Source organism: Sinocyclocheilus rhinocerous, unplaced genomic scaffold, assembly GCF_001515625.1.
Source record: "Sinocyclocheilus rhinocerous isolate Xijiao unplaced genomic scaffold, SAMN03320098_v1.1 scaffold690, whole genome shotgun sequence".
NCBI lineage: Eukaryota > Metazoa > Chordata > Actinopteri > Cypriniformes > Cyprinidae > Sinocyclocheilus > Sinocyclocheilus rhinocerous.
In genome coordinates this window covers 783,551-811,475 of record NW_015654492.1, presented here as the reverse complement: position 1 = coordinate 811,475, position 27,925 = coordinate 783,551, and the positions used below count along the sequence as shown (strand labels likewise).

General features: G+C 38.7%; 1 protein-coding gene and 1 long non-coding RNA gene across 2 annotated transcripts in view; one reads left to right on the top strand and one right to left on the bottom strand.

Moving 5' to 3' along the window:
- The first annotated feature begins 6,100 nt into the window (after positions 1–6,100).
- Positions 6,101–14,952, top strand: LOC107717146 (uncharacterized). The gene is made up of 3 exons (XR_001637288.1): positions 6,101–6,231; positions 14,631–14,791; positions 14,873–14,952. It is a non-coding gene; the product is annotated as an uncharacterized LOC107717146 (long non-coding RNA).
- Positions 10,293–27,925, bottom strand: part of pik3r3b (phosphoinositide-3-kinase, regulatory subunit 3b (gamma)) — a 163,935-nt gene continuing 146,302 nt past the window's right edge. Inside the window, exons 8-16 of the mRNA XM_016523812.1 lie at positions 18,077–18,188; positions 16,320–16,418; positions 16,026–16,206; positions 15,389–15,514; positions 15,046–15,188; positions 14,787–14,963; positions 14,602–14,676; positions 14,340–14,510; positions 10,293–13,544 (exon numbers count right to left, since the gene is read on the bottom strand). Coding sequence (XP_016379298.1) covers positions 13,343–13,544; positions 14,340–14,510; positions 14,602–14,676; positions 14,787–14,963; positions 15,046–15,188; positions 15,389–15,514; positions 16,026–16,206; positions 16,320–16,418; positions 18,077–18,188 — 1,286 coding nt within the window. The 3' untranslated portion in view covers positions 10,293–13,342. The remainder of the gene's footprint in view (positions 13,545–14,339; positions 14,511–14,601; positions 14,677–14,786; positions 14,964–15,045; positions 15,189–15,388; positions 15,515–16,025; positions 16,207–16,319; positions 16,419–18,076; positions 18,189–27,925) is intronic.

Genomic DNA, 27,925 nt, shown 5'->3' with positions numbered 1-27,925 from the left:
TTTTTTAAACTCTTGAATGTGGGTAAGTTTCATAAATAAAAAATAAATGAATAAACAACATTTTGAACAAAAAGCTGAAAAAAAGACTATGAATTGGATTCAGAATGATATAATCAAAACGTAGATGGAGTCGATCAACACCCCAAACCTTGATAGTCGTTATTACCTCTTCATTGGTCGACATTTTATTCCATAACGTTACACAGTTTTGATGCTGTTTTATGTCTGATGATTGTGTTAGATTACATGTGGAAGCATCTGTTGTTTCAATTTCTTCTTCACTTGTGTTTTTTTTGGAAATTTTGTACAGAAGATGTGTACTTGTGCCCCCTACCGTATAACAATGAAAACACAGATTCTAGGAGCAAAAGTATAGCTCAAATATAATTAGACTTTTTTTTTTAAGTATAATTCAAATATACTTAAATGTCATTTTAAGTATATTTCTGAGAAGTACATAAAAAGTAGACTAAAAGTATACTTTCCTATCTTTTAGTTTAAAAGAAGTATACTGATAGCACACTTGAATAAACTTCTTTTTCGTAAGGGATGCAGACATATTTATACTGTATACTCTCTCTCGCTCTCTCTCTGTGTATAGTGTAATTTGCTACCATGTACAGTTCATATATTCTGTTTCATGTGTCAGTATACATTTTATTATCATAAAAATTTTCCATGTGTTTTCAACACTGATAATAAGAAATGTTTTTTTGTGCACCAAATGAGCGTATTAGAATTTTCAGCCTTTGTTTTCAGCACTGCAAAAGTTCACATATTCTGTTTCATGTATCAGTTTACAGCACTCAACACGGTGTAAATACCTGAACTAATCTCCAGTCACACTGTTCGCACGTCTTTTCACACTGCTGCAGTCCAGCCAGTGAAAGCATAGACAGCCAGGTCTTAACATTAAATAAACATTCATTAAACCATTGAAATAGGAGCTGCACATCTGCTGCATAGTTCTCTCATAATGTTGTGACTTTCCCGTCCACTTCAGCCACCGCCGGGGAAACTGGAGCTTATTTCAAACATGCGGTCCAGGTCGTAGCATCAAAAAAACAAGGCCACAGCTTAAACAAATACGCCAGAGTTTCTTTAACCTGAGCACAGGATGGACAAACATAGCCGTTAAAGTGTAACAGTCCTTCCCCCCGGTCCAGAAGAACACTAGCCCTCATTCAGAAACTGCCCACTGTACCACAAGCCAACATCACAGACCTATAATAGACACAGGGTTAAAAGGAGGCCATTGAAAGGGACCTGTAGGTCACTGCTATATTTATAAACATTACTTTGCAGATTTTTTAGTGGCCTGACCACATATCCTGTAATTTAACCCTCTTTCACACACCCAGCACCACCCTTATGTAAACACTGTCACAGAGGATAGTGCTCCATTTTCCACCAAAGGGTCAGGTGACAGGTACAGTCTTGAGAACAAACGTATAGTATAGTGCAGGGATGGCGAACGCCAGTCCTGGAGAGCCGCAGCCCTGCAGAGTTCAGCTCCAACCCTAATAAAATCTCACCTGCCTGTAGCTTCCTAGTAACCCTTCAGACCTTGATTAGCTTGTTCAGGTGTGTTTGATTAGGGTTGAAGCAAAACTCTGCAGGGCTGCGGCTCTCCAGGACCGACGTTCGCCACCCCTGGTATAGTGCTTTCACAAAAAGGCTCTTAAGAAATCATTCTGAACATCTCTTATCGTCTAGTTCTCCTACAAATTCATGGAGAAGAGACCTCCTGTTACATTTTGTATGCATGCTTCGTTTAAGCCATTGCAAAGTCATTAAAATAGCCATTTATAATGTACAGAGTAGACCTATCAAAAGTTTGGGGTAAGGTTTTTTTTTTTTTTTTGAAAGAAATTAATACTTTTATTCAACAATGAAGCATTACATTTACAAAAAATAAATAAATAAATTAATTAATTAATTAAAAGCATTTACTATGTTACAGAAGATTTCCATTTTAAAGGTGACATATCATGAAAATCTGACTTTTTCAGGTTTTAAGTGCTGTAATCAGGTCCCTGGCGCATCTACCAACCAAGGAAACGTGAAAAAGATTAACCCAGTAACTTTGTTTTGGTAAGCCTTTTTTGCAAGCATCTGAGAAAACGAGCGCGTCAGATTTCGCTCCCTTGGTGATGTGGCAAATGGATCTCATTATAATATTACCGCTCCTTAATCTGTAAGTTTCCACCCACAGTGCCGTCATTTTGATTTTGCAAGCGACAACAGTGTACCAGTTCTAATGCCACGACGAAAGTTTGAGCAAAACATGCTAACTGTTCTGTCTTTGGCTGCACAGACGAGCACAGAACACTATTTAGAGTCCCAGCCTCAGAGGAGACAAGAGAGCAGTGGATTTATTGATTTATTTAAGATGTTTTTAGCAGGTCTGAGCTGTAATGGCGCAGCTCTATTCTGGAAAAGGGGGCGGGGACACAGGCCCGAAAAACAGAGTGTTTCTGCTTCCACTCAAAATAGGCATTTTCAAAATGATATAATAAATGATCTGTGGAGTACTTTGAGCTGAAACTTCACAGACACATTCTGGGGACACCAGCGACTTATATTACATATTGTAAAAAGGGGCGTAATATGTCTCCTTTAAACAAATGCTGTTCTTGTGAACTTTCTATTCATCAAAGATTCCTGAAAAAAAGTATCACCATTTCCACAAAAACATTAAGCGGCTAAATTAGATTATATTTATATTAAATATATATTAAAATACAAACAGTTATTTTAATTTGTAAAAATATTTCACAATATTACAGTTTTACAGTATTTTTTATCAAATAAATGCAGCCTTGGTGAGCAAAACAAAGACTTAAGACTTAAAAAAAAAAGAAATAAATACCTTAAAACTTTTACAGACCCCAAAGAGTAGTGTATGTACATTTTAGCTTTTAACTTTTGCTCAGATTAATATACTTTATACCTAAAATATATAAAAGTAAACTTTTGTTTAACATATTTTTATTGCTTCACAAAAATTAGTTTGAGACAACAACCACAATTGGCGGGTGTCATGCTGTACCACCCTTGACCTTGACCCAATAGGAGTCACAGACTCCTGTCTTATCAAACGTGAGCATGTGATTATTCTTCCTTTTTATTGGAGATATCTGCAAAGCTGGGCTCTCTTTTCCACTCCTCCACCACCTTCCTCCGCTCCTGCCAACATCTGCAGCTCCTCTGCCAACACCAATATCCACCTTTCCCTTTTACTCACTTTCTACACCCCCCTTTATACACTCTCTCTGTTTTTCTTAATCAGTCTCTTTTCACTGGATTTATGCTTTGGCAACATCCAACTCCAGAACCTGATGAAAGGAAATGTGTGCCTCTAGAAACATTGCTGTAAAGATCAAAACTCGCCAGCAGAAGCATTCCCAGCAGAATTGTAGTTCATTTAAAATTTACATTTGAGAAAGTTTCAAAAGTTTACTCACAAGCTGTGCCCAAGCCCCTATTGACTTTTATTACTTGGAAAAGAGAAGTCTGGATATTCTGCAGAAATTCTCTTTTTGTTTTCCACAAACAAAAGAAAGTTCGATAGGTTTGGAGTGACGTAAGAGCAAGTAAATGGCAAAATTTATGTTTTTGGGTGAACTACTCTATGCATTGTCTTCTAACGGAAACTTTGCGCTACTTTGACCAGTAATGCCCAGAGTGATGATGACTCATGAGCACAGCTTTAGTTACATGTCATTTTATTAGCATTTTACAGATGCTAATGCGTGTAAACTTTTATTGCCCTCAGTCACATCAGCAGTGAGGTCGTTTTATGAACACACATTAATCAGAACTCAGGCCTTGTTTATGATAGCTGACAGCACACGGGGGTCTGCATCCCGTCAAGCAAGGTTCAGCACAGACCTTTCTCTGAAGGTTGTCTGTCTGGAGCTGGAAAGATCCTTGTCATTATGTTTGGAGAGATATGAGTGCTGTAGGTGAAGAGGCTTCAGATGCAGACAGCTTCTTCTCTCTTAGCTGGGAGTAGTCTAGGCCTTGGGCTGCCAGAACAGTCTGACACATGTCACCTGTACTTCCTGACTGCTCACTTCTGAAGAAACCGACTGAATGGATCATCTGTGAGGATGCCAAAACTACAGTCAAACGAAAATTGTCCAGTATCACTATATAAACTATCTTCCAACCTCTGTGTGGGAATAACAGGCTAGGCAGTTTGAGGAAAAAGTGTGATCACTTTTATCACTTTCTTTGCATTATTTATTACCTGTTTTCTAGTAGGCCTACTAGGGATGCTACTTTGAAACTAGTTTGCTATGCTAATCAAGCTAATCATGATTTCAGTAGTTAAAATACAATTCACTGAAATAAAATCTAGCTGTTTCACAGCTGTGACCGTATACTTTCTGTGTTAACACTGTCTGATATCTATGAAAACATTTGTAAAATCAGGCAATATTAAATTCCGTTTATATCACAGGCTCACACAGGCTCTGGTGAGTGTCATAGTGTTCACTTAATAATAATTTAATCAGCTCATATTAATTAGGGTGGCAAATTAATAATAATAATAATGATGATAATTTGTTGTGCTACATTGCTAATTGTTTGGAGTTAATGGCTTATTACTGGAAGAAACACATTTTTAAACAGTTATTTTAGTATTATTTATATAGTTTTATAATACTTAATATTTTTAATTAGCTTTTTTTCAGTTTTCATTAAAATTTTAGTGTATGTACAGCAAATCTTTGTGCTTTTGTCATTTTAAGTTAGTTATTAGTTTAAGTTTTTTTAATATTTAGAAACATATAAAAATATTTATATTTTCATTATACATATTTGTATATAAATATTCTATATATTTTATTATTAATTATTCTTTCTTTATAGCATTAATTAGTCTTTAATCTATTATTTATTATTTATTTTATTTCAGCTTTATTTTAGTTACCGATTTTTACACGATTTAGTTGTAGTTAACAATAACCTTTCTTTTGAAAACAGAATTACTGTCATGCTACTGCGAAATGTAGTTAAATTCTACTAAACTGTCTACTTATTGTTAGTTAGGCTAGTCTCCAATAATGATATTCTCATTCTTTTCCATGCATTTTATAGGCAGCATTTTCAGCACACGAGTCAGCACAACCAATGGAGGGATGTGGAGAAATACAGTTCCTCTATGTCAGTCTCCTGTGCCAGATATTTGAAGCGCTCAGAGGGAAATGTGATAGGATTGGCAGAGAATTCCAAAACCCATAACCTGCCAGAGAAAGGAAGTCGCTGAACAGGCTTCACACACTGTCTTCATACAGTCCACATCTGCCTCGGCCGGGCACCAAAACAAAGTCAACATTTAATTTGAAATGAAGGAAACTTTGTATGGATATGAAATAATGGAAGGATCAAGGCATGGAAAACTATGAAGTTATTTTTTCATTAGGACTGAATGTTGCCTGTGGGCTGTACACAGAGAGAAAGAGAGAGAGATCTAATGTGCGCCCATTAGGTAAAAGGATGATGCAATGACTAATTAGATAATTGAATTATTTGATTGTAATCAGCAGGAAACTATTTGGATAGCTTGATCATGGCGAGTAGGAATCACTCCAAAAAATATGGATATTTCAAGGTAACTAAACCGATTTTCTGCATCATTCTAATCCCATTTTAGCACAGCCACATTTTAAAGTATGTCTCTATGTTTTTTAAGTGTTTGGATGTTTACCTCCAATCAACAAACCAAGGACAAACCTAGTCTGAAGTGCTATCAGCCAAATCAGAAATATGTTTCCCACTGAGAAATTGCATGGTCAAGATTTATTGTACAAGATCAGTTTTACGGCTGTGGACCGTAATAAAATACTACATACATTTATAACATAGACTATAACTTTGTAAAATTATTCCCCTAAGATTGTTGCATTGATATTTGTCTAATCTTTGCAATAACTTTAGTGATTTTAGTTTAATTAATTGATTCAAAATCACAATAGCACCAAAATAACACGAAATAGATTAGGCCTGAAGTGTTTCTATCTCTGTTTTCTGTTAGCCAAATACAGCACATCAAGAAAATCTCACCATGGACTCTTTCTCTTGCAGATAGTGCCGTGATTTTTCTGGGAACCTCAGCTGGCTCAGCCATTTAACCAGCCAACCGCATGTGAATAAGATTACGGTAATGGTCTACATAGGACTTTTCGTCTTGGGAACATCCAAAGTAGATGTGAAGGCAAGGTTAGTGCCCAAAGCGATGGTCTGTTGGGAGGTGAGATGACTCAAATGTGTCTCGCAGTGATTTCTGACAGAACTGAAAAAATGCCTTGGTGGCAGTTTTCAAAGGTTACAGTTTTTGTGATCATATTTACACAACTGAAATAGCACTGGGGGAAAAAAAAAAACTTCATGAGTTCAGCAAAACAATCAAATCACAGATTAATATCTAGGGTGAGGTCTGAGGGAAACTTCACCTTTTAATAACTGAAACTATCAACTCATGATATTATCGATCAGCATGACTTGGAGGCTATTGATTTTGCTATTATTGTGTTTTCTAAAGTTCTAGCAAGGTGACACAGGGGGCTCAAACTCCATCCTACCCAATGACCCCACGCTTCCACTGGACGAGTGCAGTTGATAAAGGATGTAAAGATCCGCTGCCCCTTGGCCTTTATAGATTAATGAATATGAGCAGTCAGCACCTCTCATCTCCATTTCCAATGATTTACATCAAGTTTAATGAGCTTGCCAGGGCCAGATAAGACACTCACAATGACTTTTGGGTCTGCTGTATGCATTATGTCTGTTCTAGCAGCTTTGCTCATTTAAAGAGAGTTAGGTTGCTATTATAATAAAAGTTATATTTTGTAGGGCATTCCATTTTTAAATGAAAGCATCTGTTAAATGTACTGAGGTTGTGAGATATGCAGAGAACCTGAAAAACCATTGAAGCCTTTTGTTTAGTATTTCAAGTAGCTTCTGAACAAATCCAGAGATTGTATCAGATCACATTGTGAAGATCATCCATGCAGCTGGACGAATGCCTTGAATTTGATGTTTTCGTTTATCATTAATTACAGCTGTGTTTAATGTGACAGTCTTAGCACAAAGTGTATCACAGTGCTGACTGATAAAGACTTGGCTCAGAGGACTTGGCCAAAGCTTAGCCCTTGATCCAGAGTCATGAGCAGGTCAGAACAGTCTGGACATGCATGAAGGCCAAATGATCGGCTCCAGGAATAATATCAGACTTTCTCTACCGAAACAAATGCGGGTTTCCGCATCCCACTGATTCTTAAGACATTTGTTTTAAAAATAGGAATATTTACTTTGAAATTAATCTGAATTTAATCACAAAGCACCATTTTATTTATTAATTTTTTTACTTGATATTATGACGTTATCCTTTTCTTTAAAAGCATCTGTCCCCTGAGCTTAGTTCAGTGCTTTGTACATAGATAGCAATATATTTTAAACGTAAAGCAGAAATGTATGCATCTTTAACCAGAACATAGTACACACTGTTGTTTTAATTTTAAAATACAGCACATATAACGGGTTTCACAGCTGTGTATTTTCTGTCAACACAGGCTGATATTTATGAAAGCATTTGTAAAATCAGGCAATACTAAAAGTAAGTTTACAGCCTGAGGGTCCTTGACAAGGTCACACAGGCTCTGGTGAGTGTCATAGTGCTTTTTATAGACATAGTGGTGTCATAATGTTAGGTATCTTCTATTTTTGCCAACACCCAAAATGTGAAGAAATTGTTTTGGACATTTAGATAATTTTCCTAATTTTAAATGTTTATTATTATTATTATTATTATTATTATTATTATTATTAGCTAATGACACCAGAAAACTGAAATGTTATGATTAGTCAACACCGTAAACTGCCAATCCAGTCTGGTGATGGAGACAAATCAATACGATGTAGCTGAAAATCAGTTTGAAACCATTCTAGTCACAATTCATTCATTAAAGTGAGTTATAGTTTATACTAAATATTTGACATTTCGGTAACACTTTATTTGAATGTGTCCATGTTACACATGTTACATGTACTTACTATTATAATAACAATTAATTATGCATAATTACATGCAAGTAACCCTAAGCCTAACCCATGACACCAGAAAACTGAAATGTTATGATTAGTCAACACCGTAAACTGCCAATCCAGTCTGGTGATGGAGACAAATCAATACGATGTAGCTGAAAATCAGTTTGAAACCATTCTAGTCACAATTCATTCATTAAAGTGAGTTATAGTTTATACTAAATATTTGACATTTCGGTAACACTTTATTTGAATGTGTCCATGTTACACATGTTACATGTACTTACTATTATAATAACAATTAATTATGCATAATTACATGCAAGTAACCCTAAGCCAAACCCTAACCCTAACTATATAAGTACATGTAGTTAATTAATATTACTCAGTACTTATATGTATAATTACACTGTAACAAGGACACCTATTTGTGTATCTAAGAGTGTTGATCCATATTTTAAGGAAAAAAGTTAGAGATTGCACTAAATGTAAATGAATACATGTAGCTTGTTTTCCCCTAATGTTTCAAAAATTAGTAAACTACAATTTATGCAGCAAATGTGCAGCCTTTTAAATCTGAAGTATGTTTACTTGGCTATAACCAATAATAAAAACTCCTGAACCCACAAATGAGAAAAATACGCAAGAGCAGAGACTTGAACAAAATATTTTCTTTATTCTGCAAGAGAACTGAATATTGTGGAGTTCCATTGAGTATATACATGTTCACCTCATAACAAATGGAGCGTCTACAACCAATACAAACTATCGTAACAGATACAAGAAAATGTTTCGTGGTGGAAATCATAACTGAAGCATACCGATAAGTCTGAAGCAACAATGAGTTTCAAATACTGAGACAGAGGATTTCTGTCATTTCTTGTTCTCTACATGCAGAGCGAAGTATCTCATGTCCTTTTGTGCCATAACTTGTCTAAGACGACATGGAACACTCGCTATAGAAGCATAAATGGACCGGAGCCGGAGCAACACGATTATTTTCATTGCAGTGTTGTTGTTTTTTTGGACATCGAGAGCCCGTGGCTTATTGCTCAAGCTGAGTCTATAAAAGTCCAGAGATGAAAACTGCTGGTGTTAAGGAAATATTTAGATTTATGCAGAATAAAAGTGAGTACTCAGTCAATAAGGTCTGAGTGTGAAGAAAACACATTTAAAGGTCTCAGGTGAGATGCATTTATACGTTACTGAGTCGGTACAGGTTGTGCAAACGGTACTGAACACACTGTTGTCTATTGCTTCAGCTCCTCTGTCTCAGTTTTTGTGAGCATCATTTTGCTTTTAGTCACTGCAGCAAAGGGCTCCAACTTTTTTCAGCTGAAAAAGCAGACTTTTTTTCCATAAGCTCTATTAAAATTTATATTTGACTACACCATAAACAGACAATTAACAGTTTTTGGGTAAGAACACAAAAGACTCCCAATGAGAATCACAACATATTCAAACCTGACTGCAAATAAAACTTTGCAGAACTGCACTAGGCGCAATAGCCAGTGCTAGTTAACAGTCCGGAAATAACCTTAGCCAGGTCTTCTAGTCATAACACCTGCTTTGTACAGAGTCTAACTGAAAACTCAAGCGGCTATGAGTCAAGAAAGGTTGTTTTGGTACATGTCCAAACCCTCTGAGCTTTGGAAGCAATGCACCGTTGATTCTGATGGCTTCTTATAACGTGTGAGCTTCCCCCATTTCCACTTCAATACAAAAAAAGTACAGCACTTTAGTAAATGTCTCTCATACGAATTCCCAATGCAATGCTTTTTATGTCCCTGAAAACTTTCAGAAGAAAAAAGAAAAAAAAAATATTTCATGCTTTCTTTAGTATAGGAACAAAGAAAGCCAACAAGCCCCACTGCTTTCTGCCCGGCAGAGAATGACAATCACATTTTTCCCTAAACAAACCATACATTTCTGTGTGGTATAAGGTTGTGTTTTCTTTATATGGATTTTACAACACAGAAAGAAAAAGCAACAATGACTGCAGCTGAATGCAAGACAAGCTGAAGCGGCATAGAAACACTTGATTTTGGTAACTTTAGAGGTGGTTTAGTGACCTAATGGACAAATTAATAAGGAATAACTAAGGCACACACACACACACACAGCATTTAGCTTTTACAAATAAGTGAGTGCAAAAATGAACTTTAGCTTTAGGACACTGTTCACTTTGAGGCTTAACAAAACTACATTTCATTTAGGTAAACAAATTGTCATCAGTCTTTTTTTTTAAATGGCAGAAAATGGACCCCCAGTCAATCCACAGTGAACCCTTCAATATGTGAACAGTAATAAAGACATTATTTTGCCAGACAAGTGAGGGGCTATCGATAGCAACCCAAAAACTAAGACACAACATTGAGAAAATAAAATGAACCAAACTTAAATCTTTGGTCTCGATGCCTAGCAAAATGCTAATAATCATAACAAAAAAAGTAAAAAAAATTTTTTTTTTTCAAAACAATTAAATCAATATCATCATGTACGAACATGGCCTGAATTGTTTAACACAAAATAACTTTGTGACCAGTCTAATAAAGGACTCTAAAACTCTTCAAATATGTGTGCTATACTGGACTCCAATAATCATTTTTGAGCTCTGTGAACAAATAAGCCCCTTTACTTTCAACAGTACACACAAGTTGAGTTCCAGTCTTAAGAATAAACAAGTTTATACTCAATCCACTCATGCCATAAAAGGGAATTCCTGTGTTTTAATAAATGCAGCTATGTATTAAAGACATTCAACGGTGAGTGATGCAAGAGTTCAAGTAATAGACAGGGGGCCCATCTGGGGCCCAGCTTCAAAAAACAAAAAATATTAATCCGAAACTCAAAACATTGAGAGGATAGAATAAAATGAATATAAAGCTGGACCTATGCTATAGAACATAGTAACCAAAAACTTTCCACATAAAAGATGGCAACACCAAGGCTGCAAAGACGTAATCGTGAACGGTGGCATACACAGAACTAAAATCAAGCAGCTGATCTGCTGAAGCTAGCATGTTCTAAATTGCGAACGAGTTCAGGTCATGCCACAGCGATGCTTGATCAGACAAGACAAGAACACGGAGTTCTGCCAGTAACACCCAATCAAACCGCAGTATTTGCAATGGCAAACGAAAGAGCAACTGAAATGAATAGTGGATGGGAAAAACCTCCATCAGTTGCCCTGTCTGCATGTGGTTTTCATTAGGACTCCAGGTTGTAAGTTCATCTCAACAGCTGATCTGACTGAATACTCTGTCTGGTTCCCATCATCACCAAACTAACCCACCAACCATCCAACAAAAGACTCCAACTAAAGTTTTCCGTCTCAAATAACAGAGATCACTTCAGAAACTAATAACAGTCTCATGAGAAACCACAACTATTTTATGATTTGCCGATTTTGTATGAAATGTTACATGTTGCTTCATTTGAAAACTTATAATTTTTAGAAAAAAGGATGAAGTTCCAACCCAAACCTAATTAATTGTAAATGAGGTATAAGCAGATCGTACAAAAAGGAACAATTGTTCAAATTCGTCACCAATTTGCCAAAACATAAAATAGTTAGGAATTGCCATTAGAGTGTTTTGACAAATAATGTCATTAAGTTTTCTGTTGAATTCACTATATGCTGCTTTCTAATGCAGCATGCTGTGCATTGAGTGAGTTGGGTAGTTGCAGTGGTAGGTGAGGGCGGTCTGTGCTGGTTAATGGCCTGTAAAACTGTATCAGTCTGCTGTAGCTCTTTCAACATATGACCAAATTGTAAAAAGGGGAAAACTGAGGATAAAAAAAACAAAAAAAACAATTGAACTTACTCAACTGGACACCTGCATGCCAGAAGCCCAACAAAAAACAGGAAGTGATATAACTGAGGTACTGACAGTGAATATTGTGCATAAAGCTTTGAATATCTTTTCATCAAGGTTTTATTGTGCGACATTAAAACCAACAGGCAGCCAAACAATGAAAAGTGTATTTTCTCTTTTCTGATACAGAATGAGTCAACCTGCTAAAAAGAGAAGCACTAAGCAATAAAGATGCTTTTTTTAAAGGAAATTCTTCAAAAGGTTCAAGTGATTATCGCTTTTTGATGCCACAGAGCAGTTTGTTTCTCTTTCTGACAGACCACTTCACTACCATCAAAAGCTGGATTGCACTTTTTTTTTTTTTCAAGTTACGTACTAAAGCACATCTGCTCTGACACTGCTCCCGCTTGCTGAAGAACTTTTTTTTTAACATATGTTTGACAGGTACACAAATCCAATTAAGCATTAAGGGGTCACATTAGTTAGATCATGAGTTGTTGTTCTTTCAAATTTGGGGCTTGTCATTTCTAAGTGCTTTGTCAACTGTGTCTGTGTCTGTGATTTTGGTTCTTAAAAAAAAAAAAAAGGTACAAGTGAAGCTTCCGTTCACAGGACACAGATCCAAACTATTTTATGTAGTTTGCAAACAAGGTGTATTAAGTATAATTTCAATGGGCCAATTTTATCACAAAAAGTAAAAAAAACTACAAAAAAAAAAAGTCCTCCCCATGCCAACTTTGGTCTCTGCACTGAACTGTAACAATATTAACTGCTTAAGAAATGACAACTTTTGATCCAGCCAAAAAAAATAAAAATAAACACCCCTCTAGAGTTAGTGTTAAAACAAGCTTTTGTTTTTAAGACTACAACACATTTTCACTTGTGCCCTCCCAAACATCCCACAACCCCTCGTTCAGCAGCAGTCACTGTGAGATCACTCTGGAAAGTGTCGGTCGTCTGTTTGCTACATAGTTTTTTGCCTTTTTTAAACACAAAGAGAGAGATGGAGACATCTAAAACTAAATATTTTCCTGCTTTACATATAGTTAAGAATTTTGCAAAGACAATACAAAGAAAAAAAAAACAATCATCTCAATGAAAAATAGAAAGATGTGAGAAAAAAAGGCAGGAAAAAAAAGCTTGATCTAAAATGGAGCATGTAAAAAGTCCCAGCTGGAGTTTAGGTAGCAGCGCGGATCACCTGAAACTCGCCTCCTCTGCTTCCTGCTTGCTTTTTTTCTTTTTCTTTTTTTTTTCACATTCACAAACATTTCAAACTTCCTTGTGCAAATCAAGCAGTCTTTAGAAAGAATGCCCTCCAAATTGTTCTTGTAAAAATATATAACTCCAAGGTGGCTGACGTGTGTGTTACAGCAAGTGTTTTTTTTGTTGTTGTTGTGTTTTTTGTTCAGAAACTGTTCCCCGCTTCCATGAGTATAGAGAGTTTAATTTTGGGGGGGGGCGAGTCTTCATCTCCGTGGGCCTGAGGGCATCTGTGCATACACTGGGTACGCCAGCCGCACATTGAGCGAGTCGTTGTGCTGGACCAGTGAGGTCTGGTGGTAATGCAGGACCAAGTCTTTCAGAGTGCTGTACAAGTTGTAGGGCTCAGCGAAACCGTAGCCGCGGGGTGTGCTGTAGATGACACAGTGCTTCACCTCGCCGTCCACACTACAGACAGAAACATGACAGATCTCATTATCAATGCGAGACCCAGAATCTGACCTCAGACAAAGATAAAGGCAATCCGTTTGCTCAATGACAACCAAAGTTAATATCGCTCTAGAGGTGACTGATTCAGCATCACAGAACATAATCAAAGAGGATCAATACATTGATGTTTTTACAGATCTCCTTGATACGTCTCTGGACCTGGGAACATTTCAGCTACATTGCTGTCTATGCAGGGTCAGACAGCTCGCAGATTCCATCAAAAATATCTTAATTTGTGTTCCGAAGATGAACGAAGGTCTTACGGGTTTGAAATGACATGAGGGTGAGTAATTAAAGACTGAATTTTCATTTTTGGGTGAACTAACCCTTCAATATTGAAAAGTATATGAAAAATACAACTAATTTTATTTTATATTGAAACAGAGGAGATGGGAAATTATTAGGTGGCAGAGAATGGAAATAGGAGACCAGATCTGAACCTAAGCTAAGGTGAAGGAGACACAAAGAAAACAATGTATAGACTGAAATGGCCTTAATGGTAAAGGTTTAATGCAAGTTTGTCATTTAGTATAAGATTGTGAACATAAATGTAATTTTAATTCTAAAACTATATGGCATTTTTCTAAAATAGACAAACTGTAAAATTGACTTGAAAAATGGAACAAAAAAGACCTAGGCCACGGAGGTTTACAGTCAAAGAAAACAATTTGTTGACATTTGAAGAAATAATCATTCTCCCATTTCATTGCCATAACTTTCACCTCACCGTCTACATCATCTTAAGATACTCACACAACAGAGCAGGCGTAACAGCCCTTCTTGCTGCTCTCGCGGATGAGGAAGGCTCCATCGGGTTTGCCGTGTAGCAAGTCCTCTGCCTGCGTTCGGTTAAGGTCCCCCACAAACCAGCTCTTCTCATCGTAGTGTGGCAGATTCTCATCCTCCTCACTGACGAAGTAGGTGCTGTGATTTTGAGAGGGAATGTGTTAGATGCTGTGATGGAGGCAGTCATTTATCAAACCTGTGGTCTCAAATATATAACAATTTGACTTACTCATCCGTGTTCTCGTTTTTAATCCCCAGCCAATCGTTTATTCGTTTCTGTCGAACACCTTTATGATTGAGCCAACTGCATGAGAAAGAAGCAATGAAGTGTTTACACATGGAGAAAAAAAAACTGTCAACTCTAACAGAACAATGATGATGACGAAATGAACTGCAAAGAAAGGATAATCTTACACAAGGTACTGATCTCTAATCTTTCTGAGCTGAATAAGATCTGGCTTCAAGCTGTTCATTTTCTTGTCCGTCTCCCTGTTGTCTAGAGCCTGTGTTTTCAGGTCCTGTTCAAGCCGGGTCTTACTGTCGTGAATCTCGCCAAGACGGGATTTGAGCTTCTCATAGTTCATCATAATCCTGAGAGAGAAACAAGAACTATTTGTAAACCCATAGATCAAGGCTGCTGACCAGAGTGCTCTTAATTGAGGACTTTGCGTACCTTTCAATCTCTTTGTCATTGCCCTCTCTGCGGAATCGCTCAATGTATTCTTTACTGTAGCGTTCCTGCGTGTGACACTGCTCTTCAAAAATGTTAATGGTCTCATTGAAGGCCTCTATTGCAGTACGTTTCATCTGGATCTCCTGCAATCAAAGGAAAGATAAATCAATGGATGTGATGCGACCTCAAAAGGGCTGTGCCTCTTAATAGACTTGGTTAACTGGTCAATGGGCTTCTGTAACGGAATAAATTGTTTGTGTCCATGTTGTGCATGTGGCGTTTAGCACTGCAGTTAATGGGTTGGATGTCTAGCGATCCAACAGTGATGTTCTAAGAGGCTTACCTGTGAGGTTTTTGTGTGCTCCTCATAGAGTCTGTCATATTCTTTACTCTTCTCCTGATATTGATTGTGATATTCCTGGAGTTTCCTCCCCACTGCATCAATGTTGTCCTCTTTCACCAGCTGATCCTGAAAGAGCAAGAGTAAATGCATTGTTATTGGTATGAATGGCTGAGCGAAGAAAAGTGAGATGGGAAAAAGGAGGTTTTGCTTACAAAGTGAAAGCCAATTTTCTTCCAGGAATCATTAATAAAAATCTTGGAATCTGTAAGTACCTCTCGAGGGCTTACATTTGTGGAACCCCCTAAATAATGAGCACCTGTGTGTCTGAGAAAGATACCTGGAGGGAGGGGGGAGGGGGGGTATTGGAGAATAAATGCCTGGATGGCCTTTCGACATTGTGGATGTGTGCAATTATTTAGGAGGTGCGCTGCTGTGGCAATAAACAAAGTAATATTTCATGCCAAAAGCATCCTGCTGCCTCTGCAGTTTCACTCACAACAAGCTGCACAATTCATTCAGCAAACACGCTCTTTAGGGCCGGAGCGAGGGAGGTAGAGGTGGGTGGACAAAGAGGTAAAAGGAAAGGAAGGGATGGCTGTAAATGTGATACCCCCACCAACAAACTAAACCCATTTACCTGCTGGTAGCGGGAGACAGGATACATGAGCTTTACGTCCAGTTTGGTGTTGTACTGGGCCAGTGACTCGTGCCTGTAGTGACTGATGAGCTCCACCACTGAGCTGAATGTGAGCGGGTCTGAGAATCCGTACTTCCCATCCCGATGATAGATCTTTATTAGCTTATTGTTTCCACCTTTCCTGTAGGAAAAAAAAAAAAAGAAATTGTGTTGGACCACAGATCAATATAAGATGAATGGAGAGGTTTTAAACCGTATCAAAAAGTAGAAGTATTCTAAAATATTTCGAGTTACCTTAGCGTTAGCGTGTAATCTCCCTGCATCTTGGTCGAGGCGTCCCGTACCAGGAAAGTACCATCAGGCATGTCTCTCAGTTTGTCGTTCACCTCTTCCCTGCACAGAAAAGAGTGAATGGTGCAATTACTCCACACATCAAATCTTGCTCTTAATAATTAATAAATTACAGCTAAAATAAGTTTCCGTGGACCCTGTCCTTCACTCCTTGGAAATGGCTGACACACAAAAAAACGTGACTTCTCTTTGCCTGGCTGTATAAATAAATTTGGTCTGGCAGAGGGCAAAGGCACTGGTCTGTGAACATACTGCCTGCTACAGAGAGAGTGAGACATCTTTGAATGGTTTAACTGTTGACCCCGTCCTGCACGCCCACATGTACACTGATGTCTCCAACTCTTGTCTTGAAATCAGACAGTCGGTCTCTTTAAAAGTGCCTCCAGACGGCCAGCGGCGCAGCTGTCAGGCTTAAAAGACTTTCCTGCTTTTTTGCAGCCTCCTCCATTTTAGTCTAGGAGGAATGTCACACCCCTTGACTTCCAGGCCTCCTCCCATTCTCCTGACAGCCAACAGACTAGTCATGCTGGAGCTCAGCAGACCCCGGCCCTGGCTCTCAGGAGGGGGTATATTTAGCCTACTTTGGGCTGCTGAGGTAAGGAACCTTTGACTAAGCAATGCTCCCACATTTCAGGAGTCCTCTCTGCAGTGAGAGCTGTGGGAATCAGGTACATTTTTAGGCTGCAGTGCATCAGCAAATTCATCATTTAGGGGAGGTGCCCTATTTTAGTAACGAGATAAATTTCACAAACAATTTTGCTTCTGTAATGTGATGTAATTAAATGAAAAAAAAAATCTTAATCGCTTAATCATAACTGTTTATCAAGACATTATCAAGACATTTTTATCTGTGTAATAACAGGCACAGATGAATTTTGCACAGTAAATAGTACATATTACAAAGAGAGTCAATTTTGATTTCATCTAAGCTCAAGCCTAGAAGAAAATCTGGAATCCAAGACAGGCATGCAGATGATTAACATGGCTGAGAATCATTACTATGTACTCAACTGAAACTGTGTGCCCAGTGATTTAAATCTGATCTCTCAGAAGTCAAATTTCTCCATGCACTACCAATGCTTTAACCAAGTACTTGTATGGTTGTATAGTACTATAGTATAACAGGATTTTGACACACATAAGAACATTATTCAGTGAGACCATAATGACAGTCCATATTTGAAATTCAACGGTCAGCATCACTTTGCTGTGGCGTTCTTCTTTATTTGATGCCTAGAGTTTAGTTATTTTCTGATTTTGAAACTAGTAAGCACTGAGGACAGGGTTGAAGTAAAGCTAAAAGCAGCTCTGGTTTATCTGGGAAGGGACTGTGTGAGTTAAAGGATAGCAGGGCTTCAGAGATCAGTGAGCCTGTGAGCATCTCTGCAGAATTTCTACTCGCCCAACATCAAACGAGTCTAAAGCTGGTCACTAAGCAGCAAACTAATCTGCTAAAACCTGAGAGTTTTATGGGTTGTGTTGGAAACTGGCCAGACGGCTTGACATTTTGGAGATTTGGGTTCTTCCCCGCCCCCATACTGGTCAGCTATCACCTGACTTACACACTGCCATACGTGTCCACCACATGATGAGGGCATCGTCACACTATAAGCTAACTGGCATGAGGAAACATTTTCAGAGCAGAAGAGACAGAAATCCAATCAAGTGAGAAATGAAATCTAATGTCAAGTGACTCTTACCTTGATATGTCTCCCCAGTACCATTCTGCTTCTTGCAATGAGCCGCTGGCGACTTCTTTCACACCGTTGCCATTTACTGGTGTCATGGGTTTTGTTGGCTTGGGAGGAAGAGCTGCAGAAGAAATGAGAGATTTATTTTAACGGAAAATCTTCTAACCTCATGAGCAGTCCTACAAATATGAGGTTGGTTTCACCTTACAGATGAAAACCTAATCTCCTTAAAGACTACACTAAGTGGACACCATGTTAACAAATGGCTGCATGTTGTTCATGCTCATGAATAAGTTTATGCTGCTAAGAGAATCCAAAATTGAGCTTAAATTGCAAAAAAGGTAAGAATACAATACAGATGCAGGTTACCACCCAGGATTAACTATTGACCTTTAGCCCTTAAATTTTCCCCATGGATGGCCTTTCAATACTCTCCTCCAACCTGTGACTCCGTCACGCCATCTGTAGTTAGACGAGTTTGTTTCGGAAAATGCAACAGTGATTTCCACTGAAAATGCAAAAGATCAGTTTTCACGGAAAATGCAAACAACAACATATTCCATTTGGCCCATGTGAAAGTGTAAACAAAAAGCAAATGACCTCCTCTGCCAGTCTTGCTTTTCTGCTACTTGCCGAATATGTAATGAACAGGTTCCTTCCCTTTGAGTGAAACACTTCCTTTGTTGGCAGCAAAAGCAAACAACAGCTACCGCAACAGCACGCTGGAAAGCTAACGTTGATGATGCTCTTGCTATATTGCGGGTCAGAGGTCAACAGTGTGTGCTGCTCAGCCACGCAGTGCATCACCACACCCTCACTCACAGAAATAGCACTGAGAGACTATGTGCTGTGTGTTACAACTTCACGGCATGCATTCTCACATCTAATCTCCTGATGTGAATTTTTCAACCTTAGAGCCAAAACTAGACTTGAATGATGGTTAAACGACATGCAAATCCGGTGTTACAAAACTTTCAGCAAGACTAGTTGAATCTGAAGATGCAACTAAAGCTGTTCTAAACAAGGTGTTCACCCCCCGGTTTCACAGACAAGGCTAAAGCCTAGTCCTAGACTAAAATGTAAATCTGAGCCGTTTCAACTGAAAGAAACTTGCACTGACTGATCTAAAAACATGTCAGTGCCTTTGTTTTTGTCTTAAGAGACACACCTGTAATGCTTTTTTCTAAGGCATGTTTATAAAAATTACTTAAATGTCCTAATTGAACTATGGCCTAATCCTGGCTTAGGCTAAGCCCCGTCTATGAAACCGGGCCCACGTGTTTTTGTGTTCAAGTGCTTCAGGGAAACCTGCAACTGCTCAACCAGGTGCAGTTGGCAAAGATTAGTTTGAGAAAAAACTGAAGGCTGCAACTCGGTCTGAAATGTACAGAGCCACCGTGTTCAAGCCCTGTACCTACCGCCAAGCCAAACTAACCTCCCCCTGACCTAGCTGAAACTTGCAACAGTGGCCTTGAAACAGCAACGTACCACTCCATTGTCAACGCACAGGTTTATTCAAAGGCTTTTAAGTGAAACCAAAGACATACTCCACGCAAGAGGTGGTGGCACCTTTAAAATACTAGTGGACTATTTAGGGAGGACATGGCTCATGCAGAGTTAAGCAGGCTCATGCAGATTATTGCCATAATGAATTCAAATATGACCACATCATTATAAAAGTCAGGTTTCTGTAAAAACATTCACCCACCTGTACTTAGCCTGGCAGAGACAAGGCTGCGTGAGAGCGGGTGTATATCTATGCCAGGACAGGGGAGGGGGAGTGGAAATGGGGAAGGCATGGCGCAAGCGAGCATACGGATGTCATAAAAGCCTGAGCTGATTCTAGAAACCCCTGGGCCTTTCTAGCCAAAGAAACTTCTATCTGGTATGTGAATTAAAAGAGGCAAGACTTAAGTCCAATACACCGGAGGTGAGTCACGGAAATAAAAGCCCACAGGGACATGCAACACACACTACAGTCAATGAATGAATCACTGCTGCTGGCACATTGTGGAATGATCCACTGCACCGCACACAATTGGCTTCTTTAATAAGAAATAATAATAATAATAATAATAAAATAATTGTTAAAGATCAAAGAAGAGATGAAGACCCTCTGAAGAAACAGAGAGAGAAAGACACTTTCTTGTGTTGCCATTTTGGTACTCCAAATTTTGAAAAGATTTCATTGAAGTTTTATTACTTCCCGACATTGCAAACATTTGCGGAGTTAAGCTCTTTATGGTTCTTTAAAGTTTCAGTGTGCGGGAAGAGGGGTGTGTGAATGGCTTTCTTTGAGGGTGTCATTAACTAAAAGCAGTGGCAGTTTTTGGAGTGAGAGCGCATGAGTGTAGTCCGAGTTAAAGGAGACCCGGGCACAGTGACAACTCCTCCCTCCATTGGCCCACAGGAAACACCTTAATCTGGTGGGGTGAGCGGCTTCAACCAGTCAAAGCAAAGCCAGGCTAGTGGACACATCCCCACCCAAACTCTGCTCCTGCAGGTATGCACACACACTTTACCTACATTTCAGTTGGTCTAAAAGGAGATCAGCCAAATAAGTTTAGCGGAAAATGAACATTTCTTCAAAGCAATGACTTTTGGAAGCTGAAAATATGGCATCCCTGTGCACTTTCCTGTTGTCACAAACTTCAAGGGGAACGCTCACCACCTGGTAGGAGACCATTTGTGCAGCATAGCAGCTTATGAGGAGTCATTTGACAATGTATAACCTTCTGTTCCCTCTACGCCAACACAATAATCACCATATTAAGATTACATTTGCAAATACCCACGTGGCTCACCTCCTCCACTCCCCAATTTAATTTAGAGACACAATAAACAGAGATTCAATATCTCACTCTTCAAGACTAACATGTGAGCTGAAAACACACACACAGTCACACACACGCACAAATTTATATGAATATGTCTGAAGCGTATATTCTAGCCTTATACATTTCATTTAATCACAAAGCCTCTTTCAGAGCTACAGTAGCAAGAGTAGTAGCAGGCAAAAGTCAGGTGCACAAGCCCAGCTGAAACCTCAAATTCCTGCCTACCAGTTTTCCACTGTCAGCTCTTTCTGCAAGTGTGTGACCACCTTTGTCCTACACACACACACACACACTCTTGGTTATCTTTGTGAGCTAGTGATGGGGTGTGAGCCTGAAAAGAACATGGACAAACGAAAGGAAACAGAGCAAGAAAGCGGCAGAGATGTGACTAGGTGATCTCATTACAGTGGTCACCCCATCTGTGTTAGTGTCAGAGATATCGCAGCTGGGGGGCACACAATGGAAAATCCACAGTCGCAGAATGCAGTCATTTTTTAAAGCTATCATTCACTGATTCAAACAAGTTATGATCATGATTTATGACACAACTGAACAAACAAAGGGGGTCAATTTAAATGACAAAAGTGAAAGTATTTTTTAAATTTCTACAACAGTAAACTAGCCCATTATGCTTCACAAGGAATGCAAAACAAATGTAGATATTTTATACTTTTAAAATTATTTTATTTTCTAAATAAAAACTTTTAATGAAAGATGAAAAGGAAGATGTGAGAAAAAGAAAGTGATCAGGATGTAGGATGGAAAGGATGAGAAAGAATGAAGAGGAGTGAGTGGCAATGCAGCGCTGCGCAAGTCTGAACAAAGAAAACTATACATCCATAGGTGAAGTCTATGGCAATCGACGACCAAGCAGTCCTTTGTTTAGGAAACAAATATAAATGGCAACATGCAGCTCAGAACATCATCTCCAGAGGTCATTGTTCTGCAGTCGTGCTCTTTTGCACAGTAACAAAAAGACACATTCAAACTTCTGGTTCTACAGGTGATGGAGCTGATGGAGCAACCGTACTTTGAAAGACAACACAACCATAGACTGACACAAACACTGACACCACATACACAAAACCGTTTAGCTTAGGGTTTGTATGTACAAATTAGAGGGTGCATTAACATGAGAAAAAATTGTGTGGCAGAGAGTGATGACAGTGCCATTGAGGGGAAACAGCAGGCGAGGGCTGCCACGTCCCGATCCAGGGGGAATGAATTAAAAGTGTCACCAAGCACATGGGTGGTTTAAACAGTCCGTCAGGGACGCTCACAATCATATGTAAGACCATACGGGCTCTGTCCACATATTATCATGATGCACTGTCACCATCCGCTCCTAATGAATGACTAAAAGACAATCCTTGCAGCTGAACTCTTAAAAGAGGCTATTATATGATGCAAATTATTTTTAATAAAACAAAATTACAAAACAAGAAAAATGTAGTACAACTATCAAGGATTACACATCCTGCAAAAAGCATGATTCTTATATTAATTCATGTTGACAACAGTGCGTGTTTCCACACAAGATCCAGGACATTTCCCACACAATAGGACAAACACTAATTGTCATTGTGCTCCCCTGACAGTCTGTTCAGAGCGTCACAATAGCCATTAAGACAGAAAAGACGAAAGCAAAGACAGTGACTGTGAAAAAGCAGAAGAAAAGAAGAACGGTGTCTCTCTTACCGTCCTCCTCGGGATCCTTTTTGAGCTGCATGTATACAGCCTGCACTCAGCTGTCTGCGACACGAGTCCTCTTATTCTCTCTCTCCCTCTCCCTCTCTCTTTCTCTCCACCCTCCCTCGCTCTGCCTTTCAGACTAAAGCCAGAGGGAAAATCCCTGCTCCTAAATTCAGATGCTGCTGGCTTAACAAACCCTCTCAATGGAGAAGTCGGCAGCAGCCAATGAGAAAGCAGGAGGGGAGGTGGACACAACCATATGAGACAGAGAAAGAGAGAGCGGAAAGCTCTGGGGAATGATGTAGGAGGGGAGGGGAGGGGCGCTCCTCCCAGACAGAGACAAGGCAAAGACGCTAACACACGCTGAGGCGAACACAAACTGGGACACATGCATCGAATCACTTCACAGCCACATTGCTAGAAACGTCAGATTACAAGATGCTGAAAGTGTGCTGGTTGCCCAAACACTCATTAATTAATGAATTATTTAATTAACAGAACAACATATATATATATATACACATATTAGGGATGCTCATATTTCATTTCATTCATATACAATATATATATATTAGGGATGCTCCGATCAGGATTTTAGCAGCCGATACTGAGTACCGATTTCTTGTCATGGTGATCGGCCGATACCGATGCCAATTTGTTTTTATATCACTCTATTTCTGAAGGAAGACTATCTTTAGAAATTTTTCCATGTCATTTTCATTTAATCGTGCATGTTATATGCCTGATAAAGCAGCGTGTGTGAGTTCAGCGCTGCTTTGTGTACTGCTGTTACTGGGGAAACCTCTGTTTCTCCCGCTTTAAAGCACCTCCTGCTGGCAGAGAATGAAAACGCTACAAACATATTTTGCTTTTCCTATATCCACAGGCGCTGCTGATAATCTGCGGGTCGGGTAATAAAAAATGCATTCTGATTATTTGCGGGTGGGAAAAATGAATCATAAATGAGGCAAATATTAACTAAATTTTTTTTAAATACATTTTTTTCATGAGGCAGACGATTTCGTGTGTGTGTGTGTGTGTGTGTGTGTGTGTGTGTTCGTGTGAACAACCACATTGCATGCTGCTTCTGCGTCAGACTGATGCTGGCTGGACAGGATTTACCGCGAGTTTTCAAAAGCGCGATAATCAAATACGGTTTTGATGATAATAAAATTTTAAACGATAATACTAACCGTCAGGGCATTTTATCGTGATTTATCGTGAAACCGGTAATCGTTCCATCCCTAGTTGACATCATCAAATTGCGATCGATTCCTGAGATCGGCCAAGTTGGTGAGTACCGATAGAGTCATAAAATATGATTATCGACCGATATCCGGCCGATCGGAGCATCCCTACACACATACATATATATATGTGCACAATAAAATATTAAATGTATATGTAAAAAAAATGTATGTATAAAATAATTTAAAAGAATAAATATACATATATATTTATTCTTTTAAATTATTTTACACATACATTTTTTTTACTTATACATTTAATATTTTATTGTGCACATATGCATATATACACAGAGAAAGAAAAATGAATTGTTTTCACATTCTGCTAAAGAAAGCCCTGCTTCCTTGACATATCAATTTTCTGTGGACATTTATGAATGAACAAGCTCAAATACATTCAAGACTGAGCAAGCTGAAAAGGCACAGAGCAAAGAAAGAACCATGTATCAAGAGAGATAATGACATTTCCATCCCTTATGTCATACGAATGCCCATTAAAGGGATGTCAGAAGCTGACTTTCCCTTTGGTGTCGCTGCACTTTTGTTGTCCACCCAGAGCACACTGCTCCGGCAGCCTTTATTACACTCACACATCACTGGCCCTAAGAGACCGGGGCCAACTTTCCCCTGGGGGCGGCGTGGCACCTGTGCTCATTGGACACTGCAATGGAACAAAACGGTTACTTGCTTGTTTGCAGACGCACACACATACAGGGCCATACCTCAGAGCCTTTCACATCTCAATTCAGCTGTAATAAATATTCTAATCAACATCTGCATGGGAACCTCGTCCTGTTTCTTTCCTTTCCCAGTCACTCTTTCTAATCTACCCATCTTTTCCTGGGCCAGGCGAATTTCACTGTCCCAAAGTGCCTCTCTAACAGCGTCTCAGAGATGAAGTGTCGTGAGTTGAGGAAGAAGCAGATGATAAGTCAGTGTGTGGCTACTGACACTACATGGGGACAAACGGACAGAGAAAAAAAAAGGAGAGATCTGATAAACTTGTGTGCAGTGGCACAGAATGAAAGATAAGATTAATGTGTGGGTTGATCACACAGTGCTGTGCTCATTCATCCCCGTGGCAGAGCAATCGAAGGGCTATTCAACTCAGAATCCTGCTTGCCAGATCCGTTCAGTCCACCACAGCTCATTTTCTAGGAAATGAGGAGGTTAGAACGGAGCGTTAGGCATTGTTGTCACTTTTTCCCATTCCATTCACATTTCACGCTTCCAAAAGTGTCGTCCCGTCTCTTTATTGCAGGAATTAATGACATGAATTAACGAGCCATTGTCAACTATGCCTGTGACTTCTGAATGGGATCCAGTTTCCAGTCTATGACATCATTATTAATGGCCATAAAATGGTGTCAGCCCTTAATAGATGACACATGAATGGCACTGAATGTGAATAAGGAGTGCAGAACACCAAAACCAACATTCAGAAAGCTGGGAAACTTACTCTAAAAGACCCCTAAAGAGCTTTCACAAGGTATAATTCTGTGACTTCATTGGTCTATATGCTATATAGTGCCTATTTGCTAAAATTTGCATATCCTGTATAACACCACTTAAGGTGTCAAAGCAATTCAGAGAATGCATTTCGATCTCTCCACATTCTGCATATCAATACCATTTGCGGTGAGCCATGCAAAACATCCAAATATCCCGAGGAAAAACTGACAAGACTATAGCAGGACCTGTAACACAATATCTCTATAAAGATTTTTATTTAACCATTTACAAGCCCAAATTACCTACAAAATTACAATATATATACATTTACAAGCCCAAATTACCTACAAAATTACTGGATATATACAGACAAATTTACACTAGTCCTAATTTTAAGTGATAGTTCACCCAAAACGAGATATGCAAAATTATATCTCATTCATCATTCACTTTCATTGTTTGAAAAAGATGCAAAAAGTGAATGGAGACTGAGGCTCTAATATCCCATTTTGTGTTCTACTGAAGAAAAACAAAGTGTCATACAGATTTGATATAATATAAGTGGGTGACTAAATCAGAATTTTCGTATCCAGCTGAACAATTACTTTAAGATATAAAAACTATAGAGGGATGTAGACTGTTGCACTCTCTTCAGGGAGAAAGAGGCTTTAATATGGCTCCCCTATCTGAGTGAAAAGTCGTTTATCACGCATTTAAAATGTACACGATAATGTTAATGCAGACAGTGCATCATAAGTACGATTAAGGCACATTTTTACTGACAACCTGACAGCAAAAGAACGATTGTAAAATGGCGAAATGGGTTTTTGTAGAAGAACGAGTGGGAATTTTTAATGCCAGCCATAATACATGACTCGCTGTACATAACATTAAAATAAAACACATTTCAACTATGAAGCAAGCTCCATTTGTCTAAGCAGACAAATGAGTGCAATGTCAGATAATGCGACTGCGTAAATGTTGAATACGCTAAAGACATTTTTGAATGGAACACAAAAGGAGATCTGGACAATGACATCTGAGTCACCATTCATTTTCACTGTATGAAAAACGATACAATGAAAGTAAATGGTGACTGGGGCTGTCAGTCTTCTAACCTTTTGTGCTTCATGGAGGAAAAAAAGTCACATAGGTTTGTATCAACATTAGAGTGAGGAAATTACAGCATTTACATTATCGTAGTGAACCAAACGTGCTGTTAGATTGATTGTTTTATCTGTACCTGGCGGCTGGTCCATCTCAATGTAAAATATTAATTCAGTGGAATAGGGCATCATCACGTCTCTCCAGTCGTCATCTTCTTTCTCCGTATTCCACACTGTATTGTACATGGTCTGAGTCCTCTAATGATCGACTAGGTTCTCACCGAACGGAGTAAAATCAAAATTTCACACAGACTAATGAAGGTAACATAAAAAGCTCGTATGACTGAACGGAGAGCTCAACTTTAACAGTCTGAATGCCAGCTTCAGAGTAACTGCATTTCATGAAAGCAGTCAAAGCACCAGGCTTCACTCATCCGATATCACGTGATAGATCATTTTTTATAAAAATCTCTTAACAGTCCGACAGAACAGAAAGTAGATACCAGCTCTACAATCCACTCCGTTTTACCATGACGAAACGTTAGTCTTCATTTCAATCAGCTCACCAGGTCTACCAGCCCTTTCACTTCATGAGGAGGAGAGTCCATTCGGTGCGCATAGCATGGGGGGACCTGTTCTAACCGATAAGCGTGGAGCATATTACTCCCCTCGTGCTTATGTTTTAGCAGCTAATACAAAAAAAATAATTAGAAATAAGAAAATAAGACGGAGTTTATAGCTATTTATTCTCATTTCGCCGTGTGTTACGGTGTCGTTTCATTTATGAAATCTTTTTTCAGCACCCCTTCTCCAGCACGCAATGGGCTCGCCTCAAAACGGATCACGCAGACGCTCCAGATTTGGGAGCCAATCAGAATGCACGGCTCTTCCAACTAGTTGGCAAAGTCGGAGTTTGTACATTATTTGCAGCCGCTTGTTTCTCGTGATCCAATGAACTTGTCCGAAGAGCGGAAGTCGACATTCTATTGGTCGAACCGTTACTATGAGGTGCAAAACTAATGGAGAGAACAAGAGTTCGGTTTGGAGGAAGTAATGATTTTGATGCTATAATATGTCAAATATAACATGTTTATTGGAGATATTGACAGCGCATACCAGTAAATATATTAGAAGCATCATAACGAGTGAAACAGCTGCTCATAAAAGTCTGTGTTTGGATATACAAACTGGAATAAATCCTGGTCAGTCTGTCATTTGTGCTAATGAAATAAACAACACACGTTAATAATAAAGTAAAACAACTAACATTAACAAATATACAATGAATTATGTATGTATTGGATCCATCAGTATTTCTTATCAGTTTCAAATATGAGATATTAAAGGGGTCATATGATGCTGCTAAAAAGAACATTATTTTGTGTATTTGGTGTAATGAAATGTGTTTATGCGGTTTAAAGTAAAAAAAAACATTATTTTCCACATACTGCACATTATTGTTTCTCCTCTATGCCCCGCCTTTTTGAAACGCCTCGATTTTTACAAAGCTCATCGGTCTAAAAA